Below are 26439 nucleotides of genomic sequence, written 5' to 3' on the forward strand. Positions count from 1 at the left end.
TCACTTTCTAGCAGAGAAAAGTTTAATATTATTGTGCTCAGTCAGTCAGGTCCGACTCTTTGTAACCCCACGAACTATAGTCTGCCAGCCTCCTCTGTCCATGGAATTCTCCAGGCAAGAACACTGCAGTGGTTGCCATTCCCTTCTTAGGGGATCTTCCTGATCGAACCTGAGTCTTGTGCATTGCAGGCGGACTCTTTACCATTGAGCCACCTGCTATTATATTATCGTCAACATTATTACTACTAACTACAGCTAGTTGCCTAACGCTAGTAGAGTGCTTGTATTTTTCACATTATAAATATATCTTATTATATGTGTCTCAGAGGAAATTTATAAGCAGTTTAGGTAGTTTTAAGCCCAATTAACTAAGTGGCTCATCTAAGGATCCTGAATGTTCAGTTTAACAACTTTCCTATTTGATGTTGATTATTTAAGTTAAAACTAAAGTTCCATTCATTCATTCAACAAATTTGCTAGACCGTGTAAGTGTTCATAATGAACCTGTGACAATATAAATAGTAAGTTAAGCTGAACGAGATCCTGCAGAGATATAAAAGCCTTAATAAGAAGTTTACATTTTATCCTAAGACGAATGGTTTTAAAGAAAAGCATGCTATGATCTGGCTTACACTGAAGAAAGAGCTTTCTGGATTATAAGCAGAGATGGAATTGCTTAGGAAAACTATTTATGATGTTATTGTAAGACTCTGATGGGCTTCTCAGGTGGCACCCATGGTAAAGAACTCGCCTGCCAACACAGGAGACATCAGAAACATGGGTTGGGTCCCTGAGTCAGGAAGATCCCCTGGAGGAGGGCATGGCAACCCATTCCAGTATTCTTGCCTGGAGTATCTTATGGACAAAGGAGCCTGGTGGGCTATAGTTTATGGGATCACAAAGCATGGGACATGACTGAGCACACACACAGAATGGATCCTATGATGCAATAATCATATCATCGGACCATCCCCACCAAAACTAAAATATTTATTATCAGTTACTGAAAGTTGTCTCACTTGTTCTTTCTCCAGGACTGTCCTTGACTAAAAACAGCCATCTTACCAAGGCTGCATCCCTTTCCCAGGGAAGCTTATGTGTGTGCTCAGTTGCTCAGTTATGTCCAACTCTTTGTAACTCCATGACTAAGGCCCACCAGGCTCCCATCAATGTCCATGGGATTCTCTAGGCAAAAATACTGGAGTGGGTTGCCATGCCCTCCTCCAGGCCCAGGGATTGAACCTGCATCTCTTGCATCTCCTGCACTGGCAGGCAGATTCTTTACCACTAGTGCCAGCTGGGAAGCCCTAGGGTAGCTTGCATCTAGTGAATAAACATTGTGGGGTATAAAAATCAGGCCTTTTCCCCCAATGGGATACAACTGAGAAGCGCATTTCAACCTCCAGAGATCCCTATAAAATTACCTGAAACCTTCATTGCAAAATGGATGCGTTTATCCAAGATTCTAGATTACAGGTGCTGAGTTAAAGAACTGTACTTTTGTGTGCTTGGTTGAGTTTTGGCCTACATGAAATAAAGATGCCATAAATTCCTAGCTACAATAAAGAAATACATAAAAGTTCTTATGGAAATAGGAGCATTGGAATGAAATTGTCATGTGTAACACATTAAACCACACATTAATTCTATCCTACAAGAGGGTTCAAAAGACAATTTCTTCATCATGATATAGAGAAATCCACCAGTGAAGGTAGAAACAGCATCTTTGAAAAGTGCAATGGCAGGTGTCCTCCCTACGTTTAGGATGAAGAGAACAAGTTTGGCCACAAAGCATGATCCTAATTTCAGTGGGAATGGCGGAATCTAAAGATGGCAGATACCAAACAGCACCTTAATAGTTAGAGGCAATATAGACATAATTAATGCAATGGACAAGGCCGTCTTTCAATCATACTGAAATGACCCTGATGGATCTCTGATAGAAGAAAATTGATTATTGAGTTCCCAGGATTGAAACAAGTCACAGGCCCATTAGTGTCTTATTTGACTCACAAATCTGAAAAGAATTCTAAATCTTTAAAAGATCCTAACTTAAACTATCAAAATAATGAATCACTGTCTCCTCTCAGATCATAAACCTCAAGTTCAGTTCAGTTCGCTCGCTCAGTCACGTCCGACTCTTTGTGACCCCATGAAATGCAGCACTCCAGGCCTCCCTGTCCATCACCAACTCCTGGAGTTCACACAAACTCATGTCCAACAAGTCGGTGATGTCATCCAGCCATCTCATCCTCTGTTGTCCCCTTCTCCTCCTGCCCCCAATCCCTCTCAGCATCAGAGTCTTTTTCAATGAGTCAACTCTTCGCATTAGGTGGCCAAAGTAATGGAGTTTCAGCTTTAGCATCATTCCTTCCAAAGAACACCCAGGACTGATCTCCTTTAGAATGGACTGGTTGGATCTCTTTGCAGTCCAAGGGACTCTCAGGAGTCTTCTCCAATACCACAGTTCAAAAGCATCAATTCTTCGACACTCAGCTTTCTTCACAGTCCAACTCTCACATCCATACATGACCACTGGAAAAACCATAGCCTTGATTAGACGGACCTTTGTTGGCAAAGTAATGTCTCTGCTTTTGAATATGCTATCTAGGTTGGTCATAACTTTTCTTCCAAGGAGTAAGCATCTTTTAATTTCATGGCTGCAATCACCATCTGGAGTGATTTTGGAGCCCAGAAAAATAAAGTCTGACACTATTTCCACTGTTTCCCCATCTATTTCCCATGAAGTGATGGGACCACATGCCATGATCTTAGTTTTCTGAACATTGAACTTTAAGCCAACTTTTTCACTCTCCTCTTTCACTTTCATCAAGAGGCTTTTTAGTTCCTCTTCACTTTGTGCCATAAGGGTGGTGTCATCTGCATATCTGAGGTTATTGAAATTTCTCCTGGCAATCTTGATTCCAGCTTGTGCTTCTTCCAGCCCAGCATTTCTCATGATGTACTCTGCATATAAGTTAAATAAGCAGGGTGACAATATACAGCCTTGACGTACTCCTTTTCCTATTTGGGAACAGTCTGTTCCATGTCTATTTCTAATTGTTGCCTCCTGACCTGCATATAGGTTTCTCAAGAGGCAGGTCAGGTGGTCTGATATTCCCATCTCTTTCAGAATCTTCCACAGTTTATTGTGTTCTATACAGTCAAAGGCTTTGGCATAGTCAATAAAGCAGAAATAGATGTTTTTCTGGAACTCTCTTGCATTTTCGATGATCCAGTGGATGTTGGCAATTTGATCTCTGGTTCCTCTGCCTTTTCTAAAACCAGCTTGAACATCTGGAAGTTCACGGTTCATGGCCAGTTAACAAATTCACTACTTTTGAATGAAAGGGAGGATGGGAATCCTTGAGGAAAGATTCTGTAATAAAATCACAAGGACTTAAGCCATTATCAAAAAGCCTGTGGCTTAGAGAAAAGAGGTTACTCATATCTTTCAGGTATTAGTGAACACTGCTGCTGCTGCTGCTGCTAAATCACTTCAGTCATGTCCAGCTCTGTGTGACCCCATGGACTGCAGCCTACCAGGCTCTTCCACCCATGGGATTTTCCAGGCAAGAGTACTGGAGTGGGGTGCCATTGCCTTCTCCATTAGTGAACACTAGACCTAATATAAAGTTAATATCTCAGTACATCACTATAGTCCTCTGGCCAAAGAGGGATTTATAAGTTCAGCTGATAGATGGAGTTTTGGAGCTCAGTAGATCTCCAAATTGTCTTGCGGTTACTATTCCAGTTACTGATAGGTATTCGGAACAGCCAGTGAGCAGAATGCTCACACTGTCTCCCTGACTCATGGGGAGATGTGTCATGGGAGAACTCCTGGATTCATCAAATGTTCCAAAATTTAAAAAAAAAAACAAAAAAACAGTAAAATAGGGGAATGAAAGTGACTGATGGCACCATCAAATGTCTGAAATATGTAAAACCTTTCCTATTGTTATTTAAATCATCTGGCCTGAGCATAAGAAAAAGTCATCTTGGAGCAGAGCAACGAATTATTTTAACCTTAATCAGGTGGTAACTCCAACTGCAGCTGCTGTTTAGTCAAGTCAATTTTCTGGAACAAATCAACATAATCTCCAGCACCTGGTACACCACTATGGCTCTAGTAAACACTTTTTCTCCCATCCCAATAAACAGAGAACAACAGAAAATAAGTTAGCTTTTGCCTGGTAGATATAGCACTCTACCACCGTCATACCTCAAGGGTACATTAACTTTTCAGATTTGTGTTAGAATTTATTTCCAGGGACATGGATCATTTCATCATGCCACAGGGCATCACGCTTATGGTACTAATGATGACAGTATGATAAGAGGACTGTAAGCAGGAAGTAGCAGCAGTTATCTTAGATACCTTAGTGACACAGATGCTTATCAAAATGTAGGATAAATCCCAAGAAAATCTAGGAATCTGAACACTGATAAAGTTTACTAGGGGTCCAGTGGCCTGAGGAATGATATGATGTTCTTTCCAAAGTGAAACACAAGTCCCTCCAACTTACTCCTCTAAATTTTAAGAAAGAGGAACAATACTTGATAAGACTTCTTATATAAATCACATTTAGGGGACTTCCCTATCGGTAGAGTGGTTAAGACTTTGCCTTCCAATACACGGAGTGTGGGTTCAGTCCCTGATTAGAGAGCTAGGATCCCACATGCCTTGCAGCCAAAAGACCAAAACATAAAACAGAAGCAATACTGCAACAATTTCAATCAAAACTTTAAAAAACAAAACAAAACACATTTGGGTATCCTGCTCCAACTCATATAACAAGTAACCAAAAACCTTTAATTAGAGACCAAAAAGTATTGAAGGATCTCCAGATGTCCTAGACTACAATATTATGCAAGCAAGTTCACCACTTGGCTACTATATCCTAGCCCATCCATGTTTTGAAGTGTATTGGACTGTATGAAGTTCTATACAAAATCAAAACCAGTCCCTGCTTAGAGGTGCACAGTAGACACTCCTAGAGTTTTGAAGCAAAACTACTGCCTCCACTAGTAAATACCTCATCTGTTTATGAAAACTATTTTCTACTTACTGATGGGCTCTCCTAGACACTGAATGCTTGATGACAAAAAACCTTCTGGACATTGCAGTCATCACAAATTATGTATGCCAAGGACAAGTCCATCACCAAAGGAGAAGTGGAGGGACTATGCTTGGAGACACATGTTAGTTGCAAAAGCAGCAGCAGGATTCTTAAAACACCAGTATGCCTACATCCATCACACTGCCATCACTTCCATCTATACCTGTAGACTCAATGGGGAATTCCTTAGGAAGAAGAAAAAATCAAGTCTCACTTAAAGGTGACTCTGCACAATATGCTAGCACTTTCTAAAGTGCCAACAGTTAAGTCCCACTCAATGGTGGCACTGATCTGAAGAACAGTGAAGTAACTCCTCCCATAGTGAGAATTTTAGCAGTAATATAGTTTTCCACTCTGCTTGTAAGGAGAGATAATCTGAGAGATGGATCTACACTAAGTAATGGGCAGTAGATAATGGTTTCATCACATTGTGTGGGATTTAGCCACAATGTCAGGGATTGAAGCATTAGTAACAAAGAAATCTGAGAAGAAGTATGTAAACTGGCATTTTATAATAGGCTAAGCCTGTGACTGTATCTGTGTCCTTTTTGAATTGTTACTAAAAGACATATCTTTACAGGAAAAGTGTTCAGTCCACTGAACAAGATGACAAGTCATGCAGATAGCAGTCTCTTTCCCTAGTCTCCACAATGTTTTCTCAATAAGCTCACCAATAAAGCGTTCAGCTGAAGCTGAAGCTCCAATAATTTGGTCACCTGATGTGAAGAGCTGACTCATTGGAAAAGACACTGAAGCTGGGAAAGATTGAGGGCAAAAGGAAAAGGGGGTGACAGAGGATGAGATGGTTGGATGGCATCACTGACTCAATGGACATGAGTTTGAGCAAACTCCAGGAGATGATGGACAGGGAAGCCTGGAGTGCTGCAGTCCGTGGGGTTGCAAAGAGTCAGGCACAACTTAGTGACCGAACAACAACAAAAGTGTTCATAGTAGTAAGGATGATGATTCTTTATAGTCTCACCCTGCCAAGCCCAGTTCACGACTACCCTTGTTCAGTTACTATTCAAGTTATTTGTTGCTGCAAAATGATCCGTACCAAAACCAAGTGGCTCAAAATACAAATAATGTAGTTAGCTCACAAATTTGCAATTTGGGCATGGATTTAGGTAGAAGTATCCTCTGTTTCAAGTAATATCAATTGGGTCAGGTCAAAATGGCACTGGGATATCAAATTCTAATATGCCTCATTCATAGCTGGCAATCACAGCTAGCTGGGAGCTGAGCTGTGGCTGAAGCTTGGGGGCTTCAGTTTCTATCCATGTGGGCCTTTCCATGATCTGCTTGGCTTCCTCATAGCATGATTACTGGATTCCAAAAGAAAACAACACTCTTTATGACTTAGCCCTGGGAATGCACACAGTGTCATCTCTGCCCTACTTTACTGATAGTCAGTCAAAAAGGTCCTCCCAAGATCAGAGGGACGGTAGACAGACTTCATTTTTTGATGAAATAGTAGTAAGTCATTTTTTTGAAGTACAAACAGTATTTAAACATTATATTATTAAATATTACAATCTAGTAATTCACAATTTTTAAAAGTTATACTTCATTTATGGTTATTATAAAATGTTGGCCATATTCTCCATGTTGTATGATATATCCAGGTAATTTATTTTCTACTTAATTTTTTACCTCTTAACCAACCACCCCTATATTGACCCTCTCATTTTTCCTCTCCCTACTTGTAGTCACTAGTTTGTTCTCTATATCTGTGAGTCTGATTTTTGTTATATTCACTAGTTTGCTGTATTTTTAGCTTCCACATATAAATGGCATCATACAATATTTGTCTTTCTCTGCCTATGACTTATTTTACTTAGCCTAACACCTTTCAAGTTCATCCATGTTGCTGCAAATGGCAAAATTTCATTCTTTTTATGGTATGGCTGAGTAGTATTCCATTTCATTGTGTGTGTGTGTATACCACATCTTCTTTATCCTTTCATCTGTTGATGGACACTTAGTGTGCTTTCATATATTGACAAATTGTAAAAATGCCGCTATGAACATTGAGGTGCACATATCTTTTTGAATTAGCATTTCTGCTTTTTTTCAGCTATATACTCAGAAGTAGATTGCTGAGTCATATGGTAGCTCTGTTTTTAGTTTTCCAAGGAATCCCCATACTTTTTTCAGTGGCTGCACCAATTTACATTCACACCAACAGCATGCAAAGTTCCCCTTTCCTCTACATCCTGGCCAACATTTGTTGCTTACTTTGTTTTTGATTACAGCCATTCTAACAAGTGTGAGGTGATCTCATCAGGGTTTTGATTTGCATTCCCCTGATGATTAGTGTGTTGAGTATCTTTTCATGATTCTTCTGCACAGTTTCTAATCAAGTTCTTTGCTTTTTGTTGTGAAGTTGCATGAACTATTCTTTTACATGCAGCCATCCTGTGTTCCCAGTACCACTTGTTGAAGATACTGTCTTTTCTCCTTTGTATATTCTTGCCACCTTAGTTGTAGGTTAATTCCGTGGTTTTATTTCCGGGCTCTCTATCCCATTCCATTGACCTTTGTGTCTGTTTTTGTGCCAGTATCTTACTGTTTTGCTGACGACTGTAGCTTTGTACTATAACTTGAAATCAGGAAGTATGTTGCCTCCAGCATTGTTCTTTCTCAGGATTGCCTTGGCAATTAGAATTTTGTTAGGCAGTCCACTGAATCTATAGATGGTTTTGAATAGCAGGAATGAATGTGAACCTGTGCTATTCTTAGCTGCCTAATATCCTATAACATAGTTTTCCACATCACAAATCCTATATCCCCAAGGTGGCATACTGTAAATTCTCTTCCTCAGGCTTCTGTGCAGCTAGTACACAGGCATACAATTAAGTACTACCAGATACACTAATGCAATATTCATAGTGAACAATGTGTGGAAGCTTCCTCTGAACATCCATTTCTCTGCCTTGGATGGTAGCACAGATGGTCACATACCAATTCTTTTTTTTTTTTTAAAATCACTCCAGCATTGTGATGTGATTCTTGCCATTTTTTTTCTATTTATAAAGATCTTTGCTTTACATTGTTGATGCTGTTGTTTTATCATACCATCCTTTTGTTTGGTTTTCCCCACCTAGTGTGAAAAGGTTAATGGTTTTTTATTTCAATTTTTTCCATTGTCATTCTCTTAATGTTATCCAGCTTTAAACAGACATAACTATCACTTTCTAGAGCATGGATTGGTAAACTACAGCCTATGGGTCAAATTAAAACCCAGGTCACCATTTTTTAAATGCCCATGCATACTTTAAAATGACATTATGTAAGTATTTTATATAGATGCCTACATAATATTCTTGATTAGCTCTTGGCCTCCCAAACCCAAAATATTTATTATCTATTAAATAAAAAATGTGCCTACCTTTGGCCAGAATTAATCATTATCTATATCCTCCAACTAAATATAAAAAAAAAAATTTGGCTTACTTTTTCTTTCTTTCTTATACTTCAACCAACAACTTATATGGAGTGCCAACTATGTGTCATGAAACATTCTGGATGTTGGGCACAGTTCATTTTAAAATCTGAGATTTTAATTCCAAATGGCTATTAATTTTATTTTACACTATTATTTAACCTGTATTTAGATTGCATCCAAGTGTAAGTCATGTCAGTCGTGTCCAACTCTTTGTGACCCTATATACCGTTTATGTCATCTTTTACAGATTTATTTTTCATTTTGTTGGCATTCTTTCTTGGGAAGTTTTTCAAAGAGAGTATATACATGGAAATTTTTTTAATTGCTTACATATACGACCCAATCAAAAAATGGGCCAAAGAACTAAATAGACATTTCTCCAAAGAAGACATACAGATGGCTAACAAACACATGAAAAGCTGCTCAACATCACTCTTTATCAGAGAAATGCAAATCAAAACCACTATGAGGTACCATTTCACACCAGTCAGAATGGCTGTGATCCAAAAGTCTACAAATAATAAATGCTGGAGAGGGTGTGGAGAAAAGGGAACCCTCTTACACTGTTGGTGGGAATGCAAACTAGTACAGCCACTATGGAGAACAGTGTGGAGATTCCTTAAAAAACTGGAAATAGAACTGCCTTATGACCCAGCAATCCCACTGCTGGGCATACACACCGAGGAAACCAGAATTGAAAGAGACATGTGTACCCCAATGTTCATCACAGCACTGTTTATAATAGCCAGGACATGGAAGCAACCTAGATGTCCATCAGCAGATGAATGGATAAGAACGCTGTGGTTACATATACACAATGGAGTATTACTCAGCCATTAAAAAGAATACATTTGAATCAGTTCTAATGAGGTGGGTGAAACTGGAGCCTATTATACAGAGTGAAGTAAGCCAGAAGGAAAAACATAAATACAGTATACTAACGCATATATATGGAATTTAGGAAGATGGTAACAATAACCCGGTGTATGAGACAGCAAAAGAGACACTGATGTATAGAACAGTCTTATGGACTCTGTGGGAGAGGGAGAGGGTGGGAAGATTTGGGAGAATGACATTGAAACACGTAAAATATCATGTAAGAAACGAGTTGCCAGTCCAGGTTCGATGCACGATACTGGATGCTTGGGGCTAGTGCACTGGGACGACCCAGAGGGATGGTATGGGGAGGGAGGAGGGAGGAGGGTTCAGGATGGGGAACACATGTATACCTGTGGCGGATTCATTTTGATATTTGGCAAAACTAATACAATTATGTAAAGTTTAAAAATAAAATAAAATTTAAAAAAATATATATATATATATATTTGTGTCCTCAAAATCGTTGTGCTGAGTATATTTCTCTTTCTTTTGTAGATAGTTACAAGTTTCATTCTTGGAAGACTTTAGAATATTTTTTGGGGGGTGCCAAAAATTGATCAACATGTGTTTAAACGTGTATATAAAGAATCTTTCCCTTGAAATAATCTTTTTCAATCTGAATATTTGTGTCTTTTTTATGGTAACAAAAATTTTATTCTATTATCAGTTGGATTATTTTATTTCATTTTCTCTGTTCTCATTTCCTGAAACTATTAGATAGATATTGGGACTTCTGGATGAACTTCTATATGCTTCTAATGTTTTTCTTTTTTTTCTCTTCTATTTCTTTTCCATGGAATAAAATCAAACAGGAGACATACATGATTCCTGTCCTCCTGGAGCTCATATCTGCTTGCTATAAAAAAAAAAAAAAACAGAAAACAAATACAACACAGTAATATTTCCCTGATAACTTATCTCCTCCTGTAGTTTGTGACAACATAATTCCAATCTCTTCCTCTGTCTTCACATGGCTTTTTCCTGTGTCTCTGTGTATTCTTTTCAGTATCATGTATAGATGACTGCCACTGGAGTTAGGGTTCACCCACATCCAGGATGATCTCATATCTAGTTCCTTACCTTAAGGAAGGTATATATACACCTTAAATATACCTTTAATATATTTAAGGTAGGTATATATACCTTAAATATATCTGCAAAGACGCTTATTCCATACAAGGTTAACTTTCTGAGGTTCCAGGTGGGAAGATCATTTGGAGAAGAGGGGCACTATTCTACCCACTATTAATAGTGATTCTTTAAAACATGTGTTTCCATACTGTAATACTTTAACGTTTGCAAAAAAATTTGCTTCATAGATTAAAAAATTAATTTTTATTTAGCTGTGAGTTGGAAAACCAACCCCACATCACTGAAACTTTCAAACTGATCCTCCACCTACTCAGCTTTGGAGAGGCTGGGAAGGCATATGGTCCAGTTGACTCTCTCCAAGGTCATAAGTAAAACAATATTTATTCTTTAAAAGCAAATATACTTAGCTTTATTAGCCCAAGATGCTTCCATCTACATGGCTCTATAGAGATGACAAAGCAGCTTTGTGCTTGTATTCTTTCAGAAATACTGGAGATGAATATTGCTCTGCATGAACACTGAGCTTTGATACCTGCTAAATCCTATAGTTATGCCTATTGGCGGATAAGACAGATTACAACTGCATTTTATATTTTGCATTTATCATAAAGACCTATTACCCTTAGGTTTTCCATTCCCCAAGCTTCTTGACATTGGTGGCACTAAAAGGACACTCTAAAGTACAGCAAATTCCTCTGTTTTTTATTCCCACATTTAATCTCACTCAGTCGGTAGTAGCAGGTGAAGTTTTTAAAAAACAAAAAAACAGAAACAGTCAACTTATCATGTGAGACTCCTAGTTCTAACATTAATATTTTCTAAAGAGTCTAAAACATTTATAAGTGGCTTTTGTTTGCTTATAACTCCCCTCCTATGTTTTAATTACCAAACACTGAAAACAACATTTCTGTTGCATATTGTCTCAAATTCAATAGATGCACAAACAGTGAAGTCTGAAATCAAGAGTCACAGATGAGGAATTTTGATATAATTGAATGTGAAGCATCTCATCAGAGGAAAATGGCTTTACTTTAACATACACAAATTTAAGAGCACAGGATATTTTGAATTGCAAAAGCAATCACTACAAGTATATGCAAAATTAGTTACATTTTGTCAACATACAGTAACTTTTTCTATTCAAGAGAGATTTTTAAAAATTTATTTATTTGTCTATGATATAATTTATATTCAAGAAAGCTTATTCCAAGGCATGAGCTTGACCTTGGCTATGTAACACCTGCCATCTACCAAATGGAAGTGCAGTGTTCAGAAAAGTGGCAAAAGGGAGTGGCTATAAGAGAAAGAGCAAACCCAATAAAGACATATAAAATTGTTCACAGGATAGGCAAAACACACACACACACACACACAGACCTAAAAAAAAAAAAAAAAAACTCAAAAGAGTTTTAGCCAATGGCAGGCTTCTTTCCTAAAGCAGGCTGACTTAGTATCTAGGAATTTGGGACAAAGGGTTGGGTTTCTAGACACAGGTTGAGGCTCACTTGTTTTACCGTATTTTGGAATCAATGATTAGATCCTCTGGTAAGAGTCTAATTTAGTTCAAGGTAAGTAACACTCTGATAATGAACATGTTTGGATGGGGCACTCTTATATTTGAGGCATTCAATTCTAATTTCCCCTACAGGAGCCCTGGAGAAGGAAATGGCAACCCACTCTAGTATTCTTGCCTAGAGAATTTCATGGGCAGAAGTGCCTGGAGAGCTACAGTCCATGGGATTGCAAAGAGTCGGATGCCACTGAGCAACTAACACAATGCGCACACACACACACACACACAAAATACAAGTGCAATTATAGCAGACTTTTAGTCTATATAACTTAAAATGTTAGAGATCAGACTTAAATACCAATGATAACACTTTCAAAAATAAGTAGTTTTATGCTAACTCACTTCAGTCGTGTCCGACTCTGTGCGACCCCATAGGCAGCAGCTCACCAGGGTCCCCCGCCCCTGGGATTCTCCAGGCAAGAACACTGGAGTGGGTTGCCATTTCCTTCTCCAGTGCATGAAAGTGAAAAGTGAAAGTGAAGTCGCTCAGTCGTGTCTGACTTTTAGCGACCCCATGGACTGCAGCCTACCAGGCTCCTCCATCCATGGGATTTTCCAGGCAAGAGTGGGCACCGGAGTGGGGTGCCTTTGCCTTCTCCGACACCACCTCTACTAGGTACTTAATATTATTACTTTACAGATGGATAATAAACTAGGAAATATAAGAAATTTTGAATACTTTATCTGATTCTGTAATTCTCTGTATTTCTACTTGTGCAATGAGAATCGAAATACCTGGGTTTAGCTGCCTTCAAACAATGAGGATGAGCATATTAGAAAAAGAATACATCAATATAATAATGGTGCTAAGCATTCATATAGGCCTCAAAGGGGCCATGAGACACCCCTTTATTCCTCTCAAAAGAAACCCCACATCAATTAGCAATTCCAAACAGTTTTTAATCTTGTCTTGTGACAAGTCATTGGGCCATAATTGACTCTGAAGACAAATGGCTTTGTAATTTTTATGGTAGACATTGAGAAGAATAATACTGTAGTAAATATTTTCTATACCCTACTACTATACTGTCACCTGCCCTGGGTATGCCTTGTAGGTCTCTTATTACTCTCCCAGAGAAAGAATAATTATGGGACAATAAAACCATATTCTAACACATACTTAAACAATTTCTAGATAACACATACTGCTGGGCCAACAATTCTGATCTAGTACAGTATCTTGAAGGAAGAGTAAGAAAGGCTTTTATCTCTTCTCAAATCATGACCGGAGAAGGCAATGGTACCCCACTCCAGTACTCTTGCCTGGAAAATCCCATGGGCGGAGGAGCCTGGTGGGCTACAGTCCATGGGGTTTCTAAGAGTCAGACACGACAGAGCGACTTGACTTTCACATTTCACTTTCATGCATTGGAGAAGGAAATGGCAATCTATTCCAGTGTTCTTTCCTGGAGAATCCCAGGGATGGGGGAGCCTGGTGGGCTGCCGTCTATGGGGTCGAACGGAGTCAGACATGACGGAAGTGACTTAGCAGCAGCAGGAGCAAATCATGACATGTGTTTGTTCAGTAACCAAGGATATAACCAGCTTTCTTACTTTACTGACAGACAGTAGAATACCAGACAGGAAAGTTTTGATGATGAAAGTTTGGGGTAGGGACAGACAGGAGGGATAGACTAAAGAATCAATCCAAAACACAGAGTACTGCATAAAAAAGAAGGCCTTTGGGAGAAGTGAGGAGCAAGTCATGGGCACCAGGCATATGAAAAAGTGAAAAGAAGTAAGGAAGTTGTGAGAGAAGCTTTGATGACTTGACAATTGTCCTAGAGCTGACACTAGAGAGAACTACCAACTATGAAAATGAGCTTCACTCTGATAAATGTGATCCACAAACTACATTTTAAGAAACACTGATCTAGAGGGTCTCATCTAAGTTAAGTCATGTTCTTTTTTTTTTTTTCCTGCCTCCACTTAATTGGATAAACAAGACTGATGCTGTGTTTCAGTTAAATAAGTACTACTTATTGCTTATCACACACTTGTAAAGCACAAAAGCATACAAACAGTAGAATGGAATCTGTTGGAGAATTGCTTATTCATCAAATGGTGTCTGTTTTCTCAATGTTATTCTGCCAGTCCTGCTTAGTTATAAACAAGTCCTTGGGACCATGTTGATAAGTTTGCTTCAATATTTTCACTTGTAACATTATGTGTGTCTCCAACCTCTTAAAGTACAGAGAATCTTCAAAAGAAAAATGGGCCTACGGTTATGAAATTCTGGCAATAGCCATTAAAAGAAAAGAGAGTAACAAGTTTTTCATTAACTAAAATCAATAACATATGCCACTGCAATTTGCCATCATTGCAAAAACATTGCATTCCAATCAGAGAGAGTACAAAAGGATGTAAGTTCTACAGAGTCACAGAGGTAACCAAAATTAGGGCAATAAACTAGTCAGTGGTATGAAATCAATAGATTCATTGAGCTCCAAATCCTATGTAGAAGTCTTTAAAGCAAAAGTACGATATCCAAGGAGAAGGTGTAACACAAATCAATAAGGACCACTCTTAACCTGACAATAGAGTTGTGAAATGTATTCTGTTTGCTGTTTGATACCCATCAAAATTAATGAATCATTTTTATTTCAGAGAAAACAATCACAAGAGATTCTGTTTTCTAGCACAGAAGTCTCTTGGTAATAGACCATCCTGAGAGATGATATAGATACAGTTCTCCCTGAAATCTGTTTTTGCTGTACAATCCCCTCTCTAAAGAGTCTTCTCCTCCCTCTAAAAAGTAAGTGCTGAAAGTCATCCTGAAGAAGAAAAAAAAAAAAAAAAAAACAATTCAATTAGTAAAGGGGCTTTTGAAAATGATGTAGAAGTAAACTTGTATACATATTTAAAAAGTACCACTATAGAGCTTCCCTGGTGGCTCAGTGGTAAAGAATCTGCCTGCAGATTAAATGCAGGAGACATGGGTTCAATTTCTGGTCTGGAAAGGTCCCATGTGCCATGGAGACACTAAACCTGTGCACAAGTGCTGGGCCTGTGATCTAGAGCCTGGGAGCCACAACCACTAAGCCCATGTGCCGCAACTACTGAAGCCTGCACTACCCTAGAACCCGTGCTCTGCAACAAGAGACATTACCACAGTGAGAAGCCAGAGCACCGCAACTAGAGAGTAGCCCCCACTAGCCACAACTAGAGAAAAGCCCACACAGCAACAAAGACCCAGTACAGCGAAAAATAAATAATTTTTTAATTAAAAAAAAAAAAAAAAAAACTACTGGCCATTTTTCATTGTCCCATTCCCCTGCAGTGCTTCCTTAAAGTAAAACAGCTGGTTTCGGGGATCTTATCTCATAGTGACATCTGCTATTATGACATCTCACAAATGATTGGCACCATTTATTACACTAGTTATAATTTTTTTAGAAGTTACCATGTATGAGACACCATGCTGGTTTCTTTAGATTTGTTATTTCATTAACCCCTCAAAACTCCTATATTGTAGATATTAGTCACTTTTCAGATGAGGAAACCAAGATCTACAGAGGCCAAATAAAGTCATCAAGGTTATACAGTAATAGAGCTATATATATATATATATATATTCAACATTACAAAGTCAAAGGACAGTTCCCAGCACTCACCTCTTAGATACTGGGATGCACAATGATTGAGCGTTATAGTAGAGGAATCTACTGATTCCAAGTAAAGCCATCCATACAGCTGCATGCTTATGACTGTATGGAAGAGACAATCAAAAAGAATTAGGGTCTCAATCCAAAATGTGAGAATGATTTCATTTCCTTTTGGTATAAATAATATTTTATTCTTTGCTATTCCTTAATTCGAATATTTTTCAAAAGCATATATGTCTGGATACAGTCAGAGCTGGTTCAACTGGACTTTGTTTATGATTTGCTTTGTTTCTTAGAATGCTTTAAATTTTTATATAACTCAATTGATGCAAGGTTTCAAAATGCTTTAATGGCCCGTAAATGAACCAGGTTCTTAGTTTAGTTTGCTTTCAATCCAAATCCATAGTATCAGTTTTATAGATCTGTGGCTATAGGGCAGGTCCAACATTAGGTCAGAGTGAGTGAGCCTTCAAGATGTTTGAGCTGGATTTATAAAAGACAGAGGAACCAGAGATCAAATTGCTAACATCTGCTGGATCATTGAAAAAGCAAGAGAGTTCCAGAAAAATAGATACTTCTGCTTTATTGCAGAGAAGGCAATGGCAACCCACTCCAGTACTCTTGCCTGGCAAATCCCATGGATGGAGGAGCCTGGTAGGCTGCGGTCCATGGAGTCGCACAGAGTTGGACACGACTGAAGCGACTTAGGAGCAGCAGCAGTTGCTGCTTTATTGACTATGCCAAAGCCTTTGACTGTGTGGACCACAACAAACTCTGGAAAATTCTTCAAGAGATGGGAATACCAGACCACCTGACCTGCCTCTTGAGAAATCTGTATACAGGTCAGGAAGCAACAGTTAGAACTGAACATGGAACAACAGATGGGTTCCAAATCGGGAAAAGAATCCATCAAGGCTGTATATTGTCACCCTGCTTATTTGACTTCTATGCAGAGTACATCATCAGAAATGCTGGGCTGGATGAAGCACAAGCTGGAATCAAGATTGCTGGGAGAAATATCAATAATCTCAGATATACAGATAACACTGCCCTTATGGCAGAAAGTGAAGAAGGACTAAAGAGCCTCTTGATGAAAGTAAAAGGGGAGAGTGAAAAAGTTGGCTTAAGACTCAACATTCAGAAAACTAAAATCATGGCATCTGGACCCATCACTTCATGGCAAATAGACAGGGTAACAATGGAAACAGTGAGAGACTTTATTTGGAGGGGACTCCAAAATCACTGCAGATGGTGACTGCAGCCATGAAATTAAAAGACACTTGCTCCTTGGAAGAAAAGTTATGACCAACCTAGATAGCATATTACAAAGCAGAGACATTACTTTGCCAACAAAGGTCCGTCTAGTCAAAGCTATGGTTTTTCCAGTGGTCATGTGGGGATGTGAGAGTTGGACAATAAAGAAAGCTGAGCACTGAAGAATTGATGCTTTTGAACTGTGGTGTTGAAGAAGACTCTTGAGGGTCGTTGGGCTGCAAGGAGATCTAATCAGTCCATTCTACAGGAAATCAGTCCTGAATATTCACTGGAAGGACTGATGCTGAAGCTGAAACTCCAATACTTTAGCCACCTGATGCAAAGAACTGACTTATTTCAAAAGACCCTGATGCTGAGAAAGATTGAAGGTGGGAGGAGAATGGGACAACAGAGGTTGAGGTGGTTGGATGGCATCACCGACTCAATGGACATGAGTTTGAGTAAACTCCAGAAGTTGGCAATGGACAGGGAGGCCTGGTGTGCTGCAGTCCATGGAGTCACAGAGAGTGGGACAGGACTGAACAACTGAACCGAACTGAGTGAGGCACCTAGGGTACAAAACTGACAGAAGCCCACACTGAAGAATGCCCCACCCTGAGAAGGCGTGTCCTCTTAAACTCTGTGCCAGAGGCACCTCACTTACCTCATTCTAGTCCAGGTCCTGCAAGTAGGAATTCCAGCTTACAATTCCTGGTGACTCCTGGTGACTAACAAAGGGATATGACCCCAATTGCCTTTTTTTTGGACAATCCAAAAAGGTTCATACCTGTAGATACTTCCACTAACTCACCAAAGGTAAAAATGGGCTTTGAATATTGAAACAGTAAAGATTTCAGGAAATCATTCATATTCTGTTCAGTTAGTCTCAAAATCTAAAAGATGGCTGGTGCAGGAACTCCAATAAATGTTCAGCTGTCTTTGCAACAGAGATGTTTTCCCTTTCATGACAACGGATATATGTTTGTTGCAAAAAAGCTACAATATTAACTTCATGAACAATTAATACCATTTTCCCACCAACTGAGGTAAGTAACTAGCTCAAACTGGTTTCAGGTCTGTCCCAGGAGATAAAGAGTCTCCAATGTAATAACATCAGCAGAATCTGATAGTGTTTAGCAATTTCTGCTTATCAGAGCAGAATTAAATCACAAGGTAAGTGAATTATAGAGTTCCTTACTCTATCAGAAAAGGTTTCCACATGATCATAGTTAAGGTCAGCAGTAGTGTGCTAAAGTTGCCCACAATTCATTAGCTGGTGAATCTAGTTTCCAATTCAATTTCTTAGTTTCATGAATACAGGAATCACAACTACTTGTAAAACTCAATTTTAGAACATGAAATTACGAGATAGCATTATAAAGCATTCTTGACTTTTCTAAGACACCCATTTGTGAATTTATCTGTAAAAGATGGAGCATAGGCAGCTAAAGATTCCTTGAAATGTATAACAGCTCAAAGAAATAATGCTAACAGAGACAAAATACATCATTACAATAAGTAAGCTCAAATATGCATCTCTTTGCGCTTGGGCATGTACCAGCACAAGACACAGAAATTACATACCTGAGAATTTTTAATGTGTGTTGACTTCAAATTGGAATAAAAGGACTCAAATTCATGTCAAGAAGAGCTCCATAGGGGTCACTGAAGCCATCCAAATGGTGGGATAAATTTTATGATAAAAACTATCCAGGCAACTTTAGGTTGTATGGAATATCATTTTAAGTATAAAACCTGTACCTTTAACTTTAGATTGTAGGGAATATATTGTTTTAAATATAAAACCCATTCCTTTAAATTTAATACTAAAAATCTGTTTAATATGCCCTTCGATCTTATCAAGTGGAATCAAGTGAGCATGATTAAACGCTTTAAATTTCAAAGATTTTTCTGAATTTCATGATCACCTGAAAGTCACTTTTTCACATTATTCAGATTATAGGTAGAAATGCAGGTAACATGATGTACTGAAGTGAATAGGTACCTGGCTGCAACATTGCAACATATTTATTTTGAGTGTGGCTCTCCTGTTTTCCCGGTTATTTTATTTCTTCTAAAACTAAAGATAATGTCAAACTAAAAGGAGATTTGGTGCCCTAGTTAGTTAGGTTCCCACTAGAGTTTTTATGTAAACTACTTAATTCAGTGTATACATGCTAAAATGGAATCACTAAATAACCTTAATCACAACTATGTAATTGTCCCTTTTAAGTTTCCTGTGTGCTTCTGTAGGATATAAGAAAGAGTTACTTTCCTTTATAAACAATAAAGTACTGAGTTATTGATATAACTATCAATTTTAGATCACTAAAATATCAGGGTCAGAAAAGCTCCTAAAGATTGTATAGCCCTACATCCTCATTTTACAGTGGAAAATTAGGCCCATAAAGAAAAACAAAAATTATAGAAATAACTGGAAGTAAAACTGACAATCTGTCATGTCACTATATGATCATGTACTATGACATCTCACACTCAGACAAAATACTTAGAACACTGAAATAGTAAAAAAAAAACAAAACCAAAAAAACGTTTCATCTATCTAGATCTGGTCTCCAAGATATATGAAACCTTGAACATTTCTTCTAAGTTACTTATTCTCTAACTAAAACAACTTTTTACATTAAAAAAATTTTTTTTCTGACTATACCATAAAGCATGTGGGATCTTAGTTTCCCCACCAGGGATTGAACCCATGACCCCTGAAATGAAAGCTCTGAGTCTTAACCACTGGACCAACAGGGAAGTCCCACAAAACAACGTTTTCCTCCCATTTCAACACTGACACCTAAAGTTTTGTCTTGCTTCTGTGGCTAAGAGTCATGTGAGTGAGAAAGCTTCTATTTCTCTGTCACATAGAGAAAAACTAAGTATTTTCCTTTTAAATACCTCTTTGAAAGTGAAAAGTGAAAGTGAAGTCACTCAGTCATGCCCGACTCTTTGCAGCCCCATGGACTGTAGCCTACCAGGCTCCTCCATCCATGGGATTTTCCAGGCAAGAATACTGGACTGGGTTGCCATTTCCTTCTCCAGGAGATCTTCCCGACCCAGGGAGTAAACCTGGTTCTCCTGCATTGTAGGCAGATGCTTTACCATCTGAGCCACCAGGGAAGTTTAGGTTTTTGCAATTTATTTTTTACAAATTAAATGAGCATATAGTGCAGAGTTCCCATACATCATCCCTCACAATATGCCCCATTATTAACATCTTGTATTAGTGTGATACATTTGTTATAATTAACGAACCAATACCATTAGACTATTATCAACTAAAGATGTAGTTTACATTTATACTAAGTTTGATTCTGTGTTGTACAATTTTATGGGTTTTGACAAATGCATAAATAAAGTCCACCATTACAATATCACACAGATAAGTTTTGCCTCTGTAAAAACTCTTCTATGTGCTTCATCTAATCAAACCTCTCCTGTTCCCTTGATCTATGGAAACCATCCACTTTCTTACAGTCTCTCTAGTTTTGTCTTTTCCAGAAAGTCATATAGCTGGAATCATACAACATGTCACCTTTTCAGAATCACTTTTTTCACAACATGTGTTTAAGATCCATCTCTGCCTTCTTGTGGCTCAATAGCTCATTTCTTTTTTTTTTCACTGAATAATATTATATATAGATATATATGACTGTTTGCTCACTCATTCACCTGTTGAAGGACATCTCAGTTGCTTGAATTTTTGCCAATATTGAAAAAGTTTTCAATATTGTTATAAACATACACGCACAGGTTTTTGTATGAACGCAAGTTTTCAACTCAATAGGGTAAAAACCTAGGAGAGCAATTACTGGATTGTATAATAATACTATTTTTAGATTTGTAAGAAACTGTCAAACTCTCTTATAAAGTGGCTGTATTATTTTGTATTCCCACCAGCAGTGAATGGGAGGTGAGGAAGCTGCAGAAGAACAGTTTGAAGATAGCAGAGACTGGTTCATGAAGTTTAAGAAAAGACACTGTCTCCATAACATAAAAAGTACAATGTGAAATAGCAAGTGCTAATGTAAAAGCTACAGAAAGTTATATATAGCTAGGATAATTAATGCGGAGAAGGCAATGGCACCCCACTCCAATACTCTTGCCTGGAAAATCCCATGGACAGAGGAGCCTGGTAGGCTGCAGTCCATGGGGTCGCTAAGAGTCAGACATGACTGAGCAACTTCACTTTCACTTTTCACTTTCATGCATTGGAGAAGGAAATGGCAACCCACTCCAGTGTTCTTGCCTGGAGAATCCCAGGGAAGGGGGAGCCTGGTAGGCTGCCGTCCATGGGGTCCCACAGAGTCGGACATGACTGAAGTGACTTAGCAGCAGCAGCAGGATAATTAATGAAGGTGGGTAAACTAAACAAACATTATCAAGATAGACAAATAGCCTTATTTTGAAAGAAGACATCACCTTGGACTTTCATAGCAAGGAGTCAATGCCTGGTTACAAAGCTTCAACGGACAGGATGATACTCTTCTTAGGGGTAATGCAACTGGTGACTTGAAGTTGAAACTGATACCCATTAACCATTCTGAAAATCCTAGGGCCCTTCAGCTGCTGCTAAGTCCTTCAGTTGTGTCCGACTCTGTGCGACCCCATAGATGGCAGCCCACCAGGCTCCTCTGTCCCTGGGATTCACCAGGCAAGAACACTGGAGTGGGTTGCCATTTCCTTCTCCAACGCATGAAAGTGAAAAGTGAAAGGGAAGTCGCTCAGTTGTGTCTGACTCTTCGAGACCCCATGGACTGCAGCCCACCAGGCTCCTCTGTTCACGGGATTTTCCAGGCAAGAGTACTGGAGTGGGGTGCCATTGCCTTCTCCAATTATGCTAATGTGATTCTGCCTGTGCTCTATAAATAGAACAACAAAGCCTGCATGATAGCACATCTGTTTACAATATTGTTGACTATTTTAAGTCCACCATTGAGACTTACAGCTCAGGAAAAAAGAGATTCCTTTCAAAATATTTCTGCTCATGGACAATGAACCTAGTCACCAAAGAGCTCTGATGAAGATGGACAATAAGATTATAGTTGTCTTCATGCCTGCTAACACAACAGCAGCCCATAGACCAAGGCATCATTTTTAATTTTAAGACTTACAATTTAAGAAATACATTTCATAAGACTGTGAGGAGAAGGGGTGACAAAGGATGAGACTGTTGGATGCCACCATCAACTCAGTGGACATGAGTTTGAGCAAATAGGGAGACAGTGAAGGACAGGGAAGCCTGGCGTGCTATAGCTCATTGGGTTGCAAAGAGTTGGACATGACTGAGTGACTGAACAACAACATAGCTGCCATAAATAGTGATTCCTTTGATGGATCTGGGCAAATTCAAGTGAAAACTTTCTGGAAAGGAGTTACGTTACCATTCTAGAAGACCTTAAGAACATGCATAATTCAAGGGAAGGGGTCAAAATAGAAACATTCCCAGAAGTTCGGAAGTTGATTCCAACCGTCATGGATGACTGAGGGGTTCAAGACTTCAGTGGAGAAAGTCATTGCAGATGTAGCAGAAATAGCAAGAGAAATAGAATTAGAAGTGGAGCTTGAAGACTTGACTGAATTGCTACAATCTCAGGATAATACTTTAACAGAAGAGGAGGTACCTCTTATGGATGAACAAGGAAAGTGGTTTCTTGAGATTGAATCTACTTTCAGTGAAGACGTTGTAAAGACTGTTGATATGGCAATGAAGGATTTAGAATATTACAGAATCTTAGTTTATAAAAGAGCAATATGGTTTAAGAGGAATGACTCCAATTTTGAAAGAAGTTCTACTCTGGGTAAAATGCTATCAAACAGCATTGCACACTACAGAGAAATCATTCATAAAAGCAAGAGTCAACTGGCATAGAAAATCTCATTACTGTCTTATTTTAACATATTACTACAGATACTCTAGGCTTCAGAAACCACTACCCTGATTAGTAAGCAGCCATCAGCACTGAGGCAAGACTCTCCACCAGCAATGAGATTACCACTTGCTGAAGGCTCAGCTGCATTTTTTAACAATAAGGCATTTTTAAATAGGTATGTACATTTTTAGACACAATGTGATTGAACACTCAATAGACTAAAATATAGTGTCAATGTAACTTTTTTATGCAATGCTGCTGCTGCTGCTAAGTCGCTTCAGTCGTGTCCAACTCTGTGCGACCCCATAGACGGCAGCCCACGAGGCTCCCCCGTCCCTGGGATTCTCCAGGCAAGAACACTGGAGTGGGTTGCCATTTCCTTCTCCAATGCATGAAAGTGAAAAGTGAAAGTGAAGTCGCTCAGTCCTGTCCGACTCTTAGCGACCCCTCGGACTGCAGCATACCAGGCTCCTCCCTCCACGGGATTTTCCAGGCAAGAATACTGGAGTGGGGTGCCATTGCCTTCTCCTTTCTATGCACTAGGAAACCAAAAAATTTATGTGACCTGTTTTATTGAAATATTCATTTTATTATGGTGGTCTGGAAGTGAAACCACAATGTCTCTGTGATAAGCCTGTGTTTCTGCAATACATTTAGATTATTTTGTCATGGTCTGCCTTCTAATATGGAATCAATTGAGTTTCTAAATGAATTTTTTAACTTGCATACTTTAAGGTTCAATTTTTGTGCTACAAAGTTCTGAGTTTTGAAAAATGCGTATTGTCATGTAGCCACCCACACAATATAATACAAAATAGTTTAATTTCCCTAAAAGTTTCCATATGCCTCAACTATTCAAATTTCTTCTACCTTGAACTCAGGGCAACTACTAATCTATTTATTACCTCTAAAATCTGCCTTTTTCAAAATATCATACAAATGGAATCAGGAAACAGTGGAAACAGTATCAGACTTTATTTTTCTAGGCTCCAAAATCACTACAGATGGTGACTGCAGCCGTGAAATTAAAAGACTCTTACTCCTTGGAAGGAAAGTTATGACCAACCTAGATAGCATATTCAAAAGCAGAGACATTACTTTGCCAACAAAGGTCCATCTAGTCAAGGCTATGGTTTTTCCTGTGGTCATGTATGGATGTGAGAGTTGGACTGTGAAGAAGGCTGAGCACCGAACTACTGATGCTTTTGAACTGTGGTGTTGGAGAAGACTCTTGAGAGTCCCTTGGACTGCAAGGAGATCCAACCAGTCCATTCTGAAGGAGATCAGCCCTGGGATTTCTTTGGAAGGACTGATGCTAAAGCTGAAACTCCAGTACTTTGGCCACCTCATGTGAAGAGTTGACTCATTGGAAAAGACCCTGATGCTGGGAGGGATTGGGGGAAGGAGGAGAAGGGGACGACAGAGGATGAGGTGGCTGGATGGCATCACTGACTCGATGGACGTGAGTCTGGGTGAACTCCGGGAGTTGGTGATGGACAGGGAGGCCTGGCGTGCTGCGATTCATGGGGTCGCAAAGAGTCGGACACGACTGCGCGACTGATATGTTCTAATCATATATAGCCTTTTCAGACTGATTTCTTTCATTTAGCAATATTCATTTAAGATTTATCCATGTTTTTGCATGGCTTGATAGCTCATTCCTTTTTACTGCTGATAGTATTCCACTGTATGGCTACACCACAGTTCATTTATGCATTTACCTACTGAAGGACATCTTGGCTGCTTACAGTGTTTATGAGTTTTGCTACAAACATTCATATGCAAGTTTCATATGGCCCTAAGTTTTCATATTGGTTGAGTAAATACCTAGGAATGTGACTGATAAATCACATGGTAAGCCTATGTTTACCTTTGTGAGAAACTGTCAAACTGTTTTCCAACATCACTTGACTGTTTTCCATTCCTGTCAGCAATGAATGAGAGTTCCTTTTGCTTCGCATCCTCACAAGGCATTTGTATAGTCAGATTTTTTGTATGTTAGGCATTTTCATAGGGGTATAGCTGGAACATATTGCTATTTTAATTTGCATTTCCCTAATGATAGACAATGTTGAACATCTTTTCATATGGTTATTTGCCATCTGTATATCTACTTTGATGAGGAGTCTTTTAAGGTCTTTGCCTTATTTTTAAAACCAGGTGGTTGTTTCCTTATTGTTTCATTATTTTGAAATGTATATAAACGTCAAATTGTCATGTTTTACACCTGAAACTAATATAATGTTATGTGTCAATAATACCACAATTTAAAAACAAACACAATGCTATATTTAAAATAGATAAGCAACAAGGACCTACTATATAGCATAGGGAACTCTGCTTATTATTCCGTAATAGTCTAAATGGGAAAAGAATTTGAAAAAGAATAGACACAAGTATATTATAATTAAATCACTTTGCTGTACACCTGAAACTAATACAATGTTATTAATCAACTATACTCCAATATAAGATAAAGTTAAGCACACATAAACCAAAAGAGGTCTTTGTATATTTTTGATGTAAGGTCTTCCCTGGTGGCTCAGTTGGTAAAGAGTCTGCCTTCAATGTGGGAGACCCAGGTTCAATCCCTGGGTCAGGAAGATCCCCTGAGAAGGAAATGGCAATCCACTCTAGTATTTTGCCTGGAGAATCCCATGGACAGAAGAGCCTGGTGGGCTACAGTCCATGGGGTCACAGAGAATCAGACAGGACTGAATAACTAACACTTTACTAGATGATATGTGATTCACAAATGTTTCCTACTGGTTATGGCTTGTCTTTTCCATCTCTTATCATTTTACTTTGCAGAGCAGATCTATTTTTTTTTTATTTTAGTGAAGTCCAATAGATTCAGTTTTTTTTCTTTTGTGGATGATACAGCTAGTATTGTAGTAAACTCTTATCACGAAACTCAAAATCACATAGGTTTTCTCACATTATCTTCTACAAACTTTATAATTTTACATCTTATATTTAAGTATATGATACATTTGAAGTTAATGTTTGTGAAAAGTGTAAGGTCTGTGTTTAGTTTCATTTTTTTTTAATAAATTTATTTATTTTAATTGGAGGTTAATTACTTTACAATATTGTATTGGTTTCGCCATACATCAACATGAATCTGCCACAGGTATACACGTGTTCCCCATCCTGAACCCCCTCCCTCCTCCCTCCCCATACCATCCCTCTGGGTCGTCCCAGTGCACCAGCCCCAAGCAACCAGTATCATGAATCAAACTTGGACTGGCGACTCGTTTCATATATGATATTATACATGTTTCAATTCCATTCTCCCAAATCATCCCACCCTCTCCCTCTCCCACAGAGTCTGAAAGACTGTTCTATACATCTGTGTCTCTTTTGCTGTCTCGCATACAGGGTTATCATTACCATCTTTCCCATATATATGCGTTAGTATGCTGTATTGGTGTTTTTATTTCTTCCTTACTTCATTCTCTATAATAGGCTCCAGTTTTGCTTTATTGTTGTCAAATCGTTCCAGCAGTGTTTTAGAAAAATCTACTCTTTCTCCATTAAATAACTTTTGTGTCTTTGTCAAATACCAGTTGACTGTATTTGT

The 26439-nt window shown here is 38.6% G+C and overlaps 1 protein-coding gene across 11 annotated transcripts in view; it reads right to left on the minus strand.

The window, feature by feature from the left end:
- The window catches only part of LOC147341495 (uncharacterized), a 786153-nt gene that overhangs the window by 75614 nt on the left and 684100 nt on the right, over positions 1–26439 (minus strand). The window contains exons 9-10 of one of the 11 annotated variants that reach the window (XM_086387346.1): positions 15727–15819; positions 13928–14886 (exon numbers count right to left, since the gene is read on the minus strand). The exons of 9 other annotated variants lie outside the window; for them this stretch is intronic. In XM_086387346.1, coding sequence (XP_086243472.1) covers positions 14882–14886; positions 15727–15819 — 98 coding nt within the window. In that variant the 3' untranslated portion in view covers positions 13928–14881. Of the gene's footprint in view, positions 1–13927; positions 14887–15726; positions 15820–26439 lie in introns of those variants that run through there. One more of the 11 variants, XM_086387337.1, reaches the window with a different exon arrangement.

The sequence above is a fragment of the Bos grunniens genome, chromosome X, assembly GCF_055505025.1.
Source record: "Bos grunniens cultivar Pamir isolate PY7600 chromosome X, Bosgru_T2T1.0, whole genome shotgun sequence".
NCBI classification, from domain to species: Eukaryota; Metazoa; Chordata; class Mammalia; order Artiodactyla; family Bovidae; genus Bos; species Bos grunniens.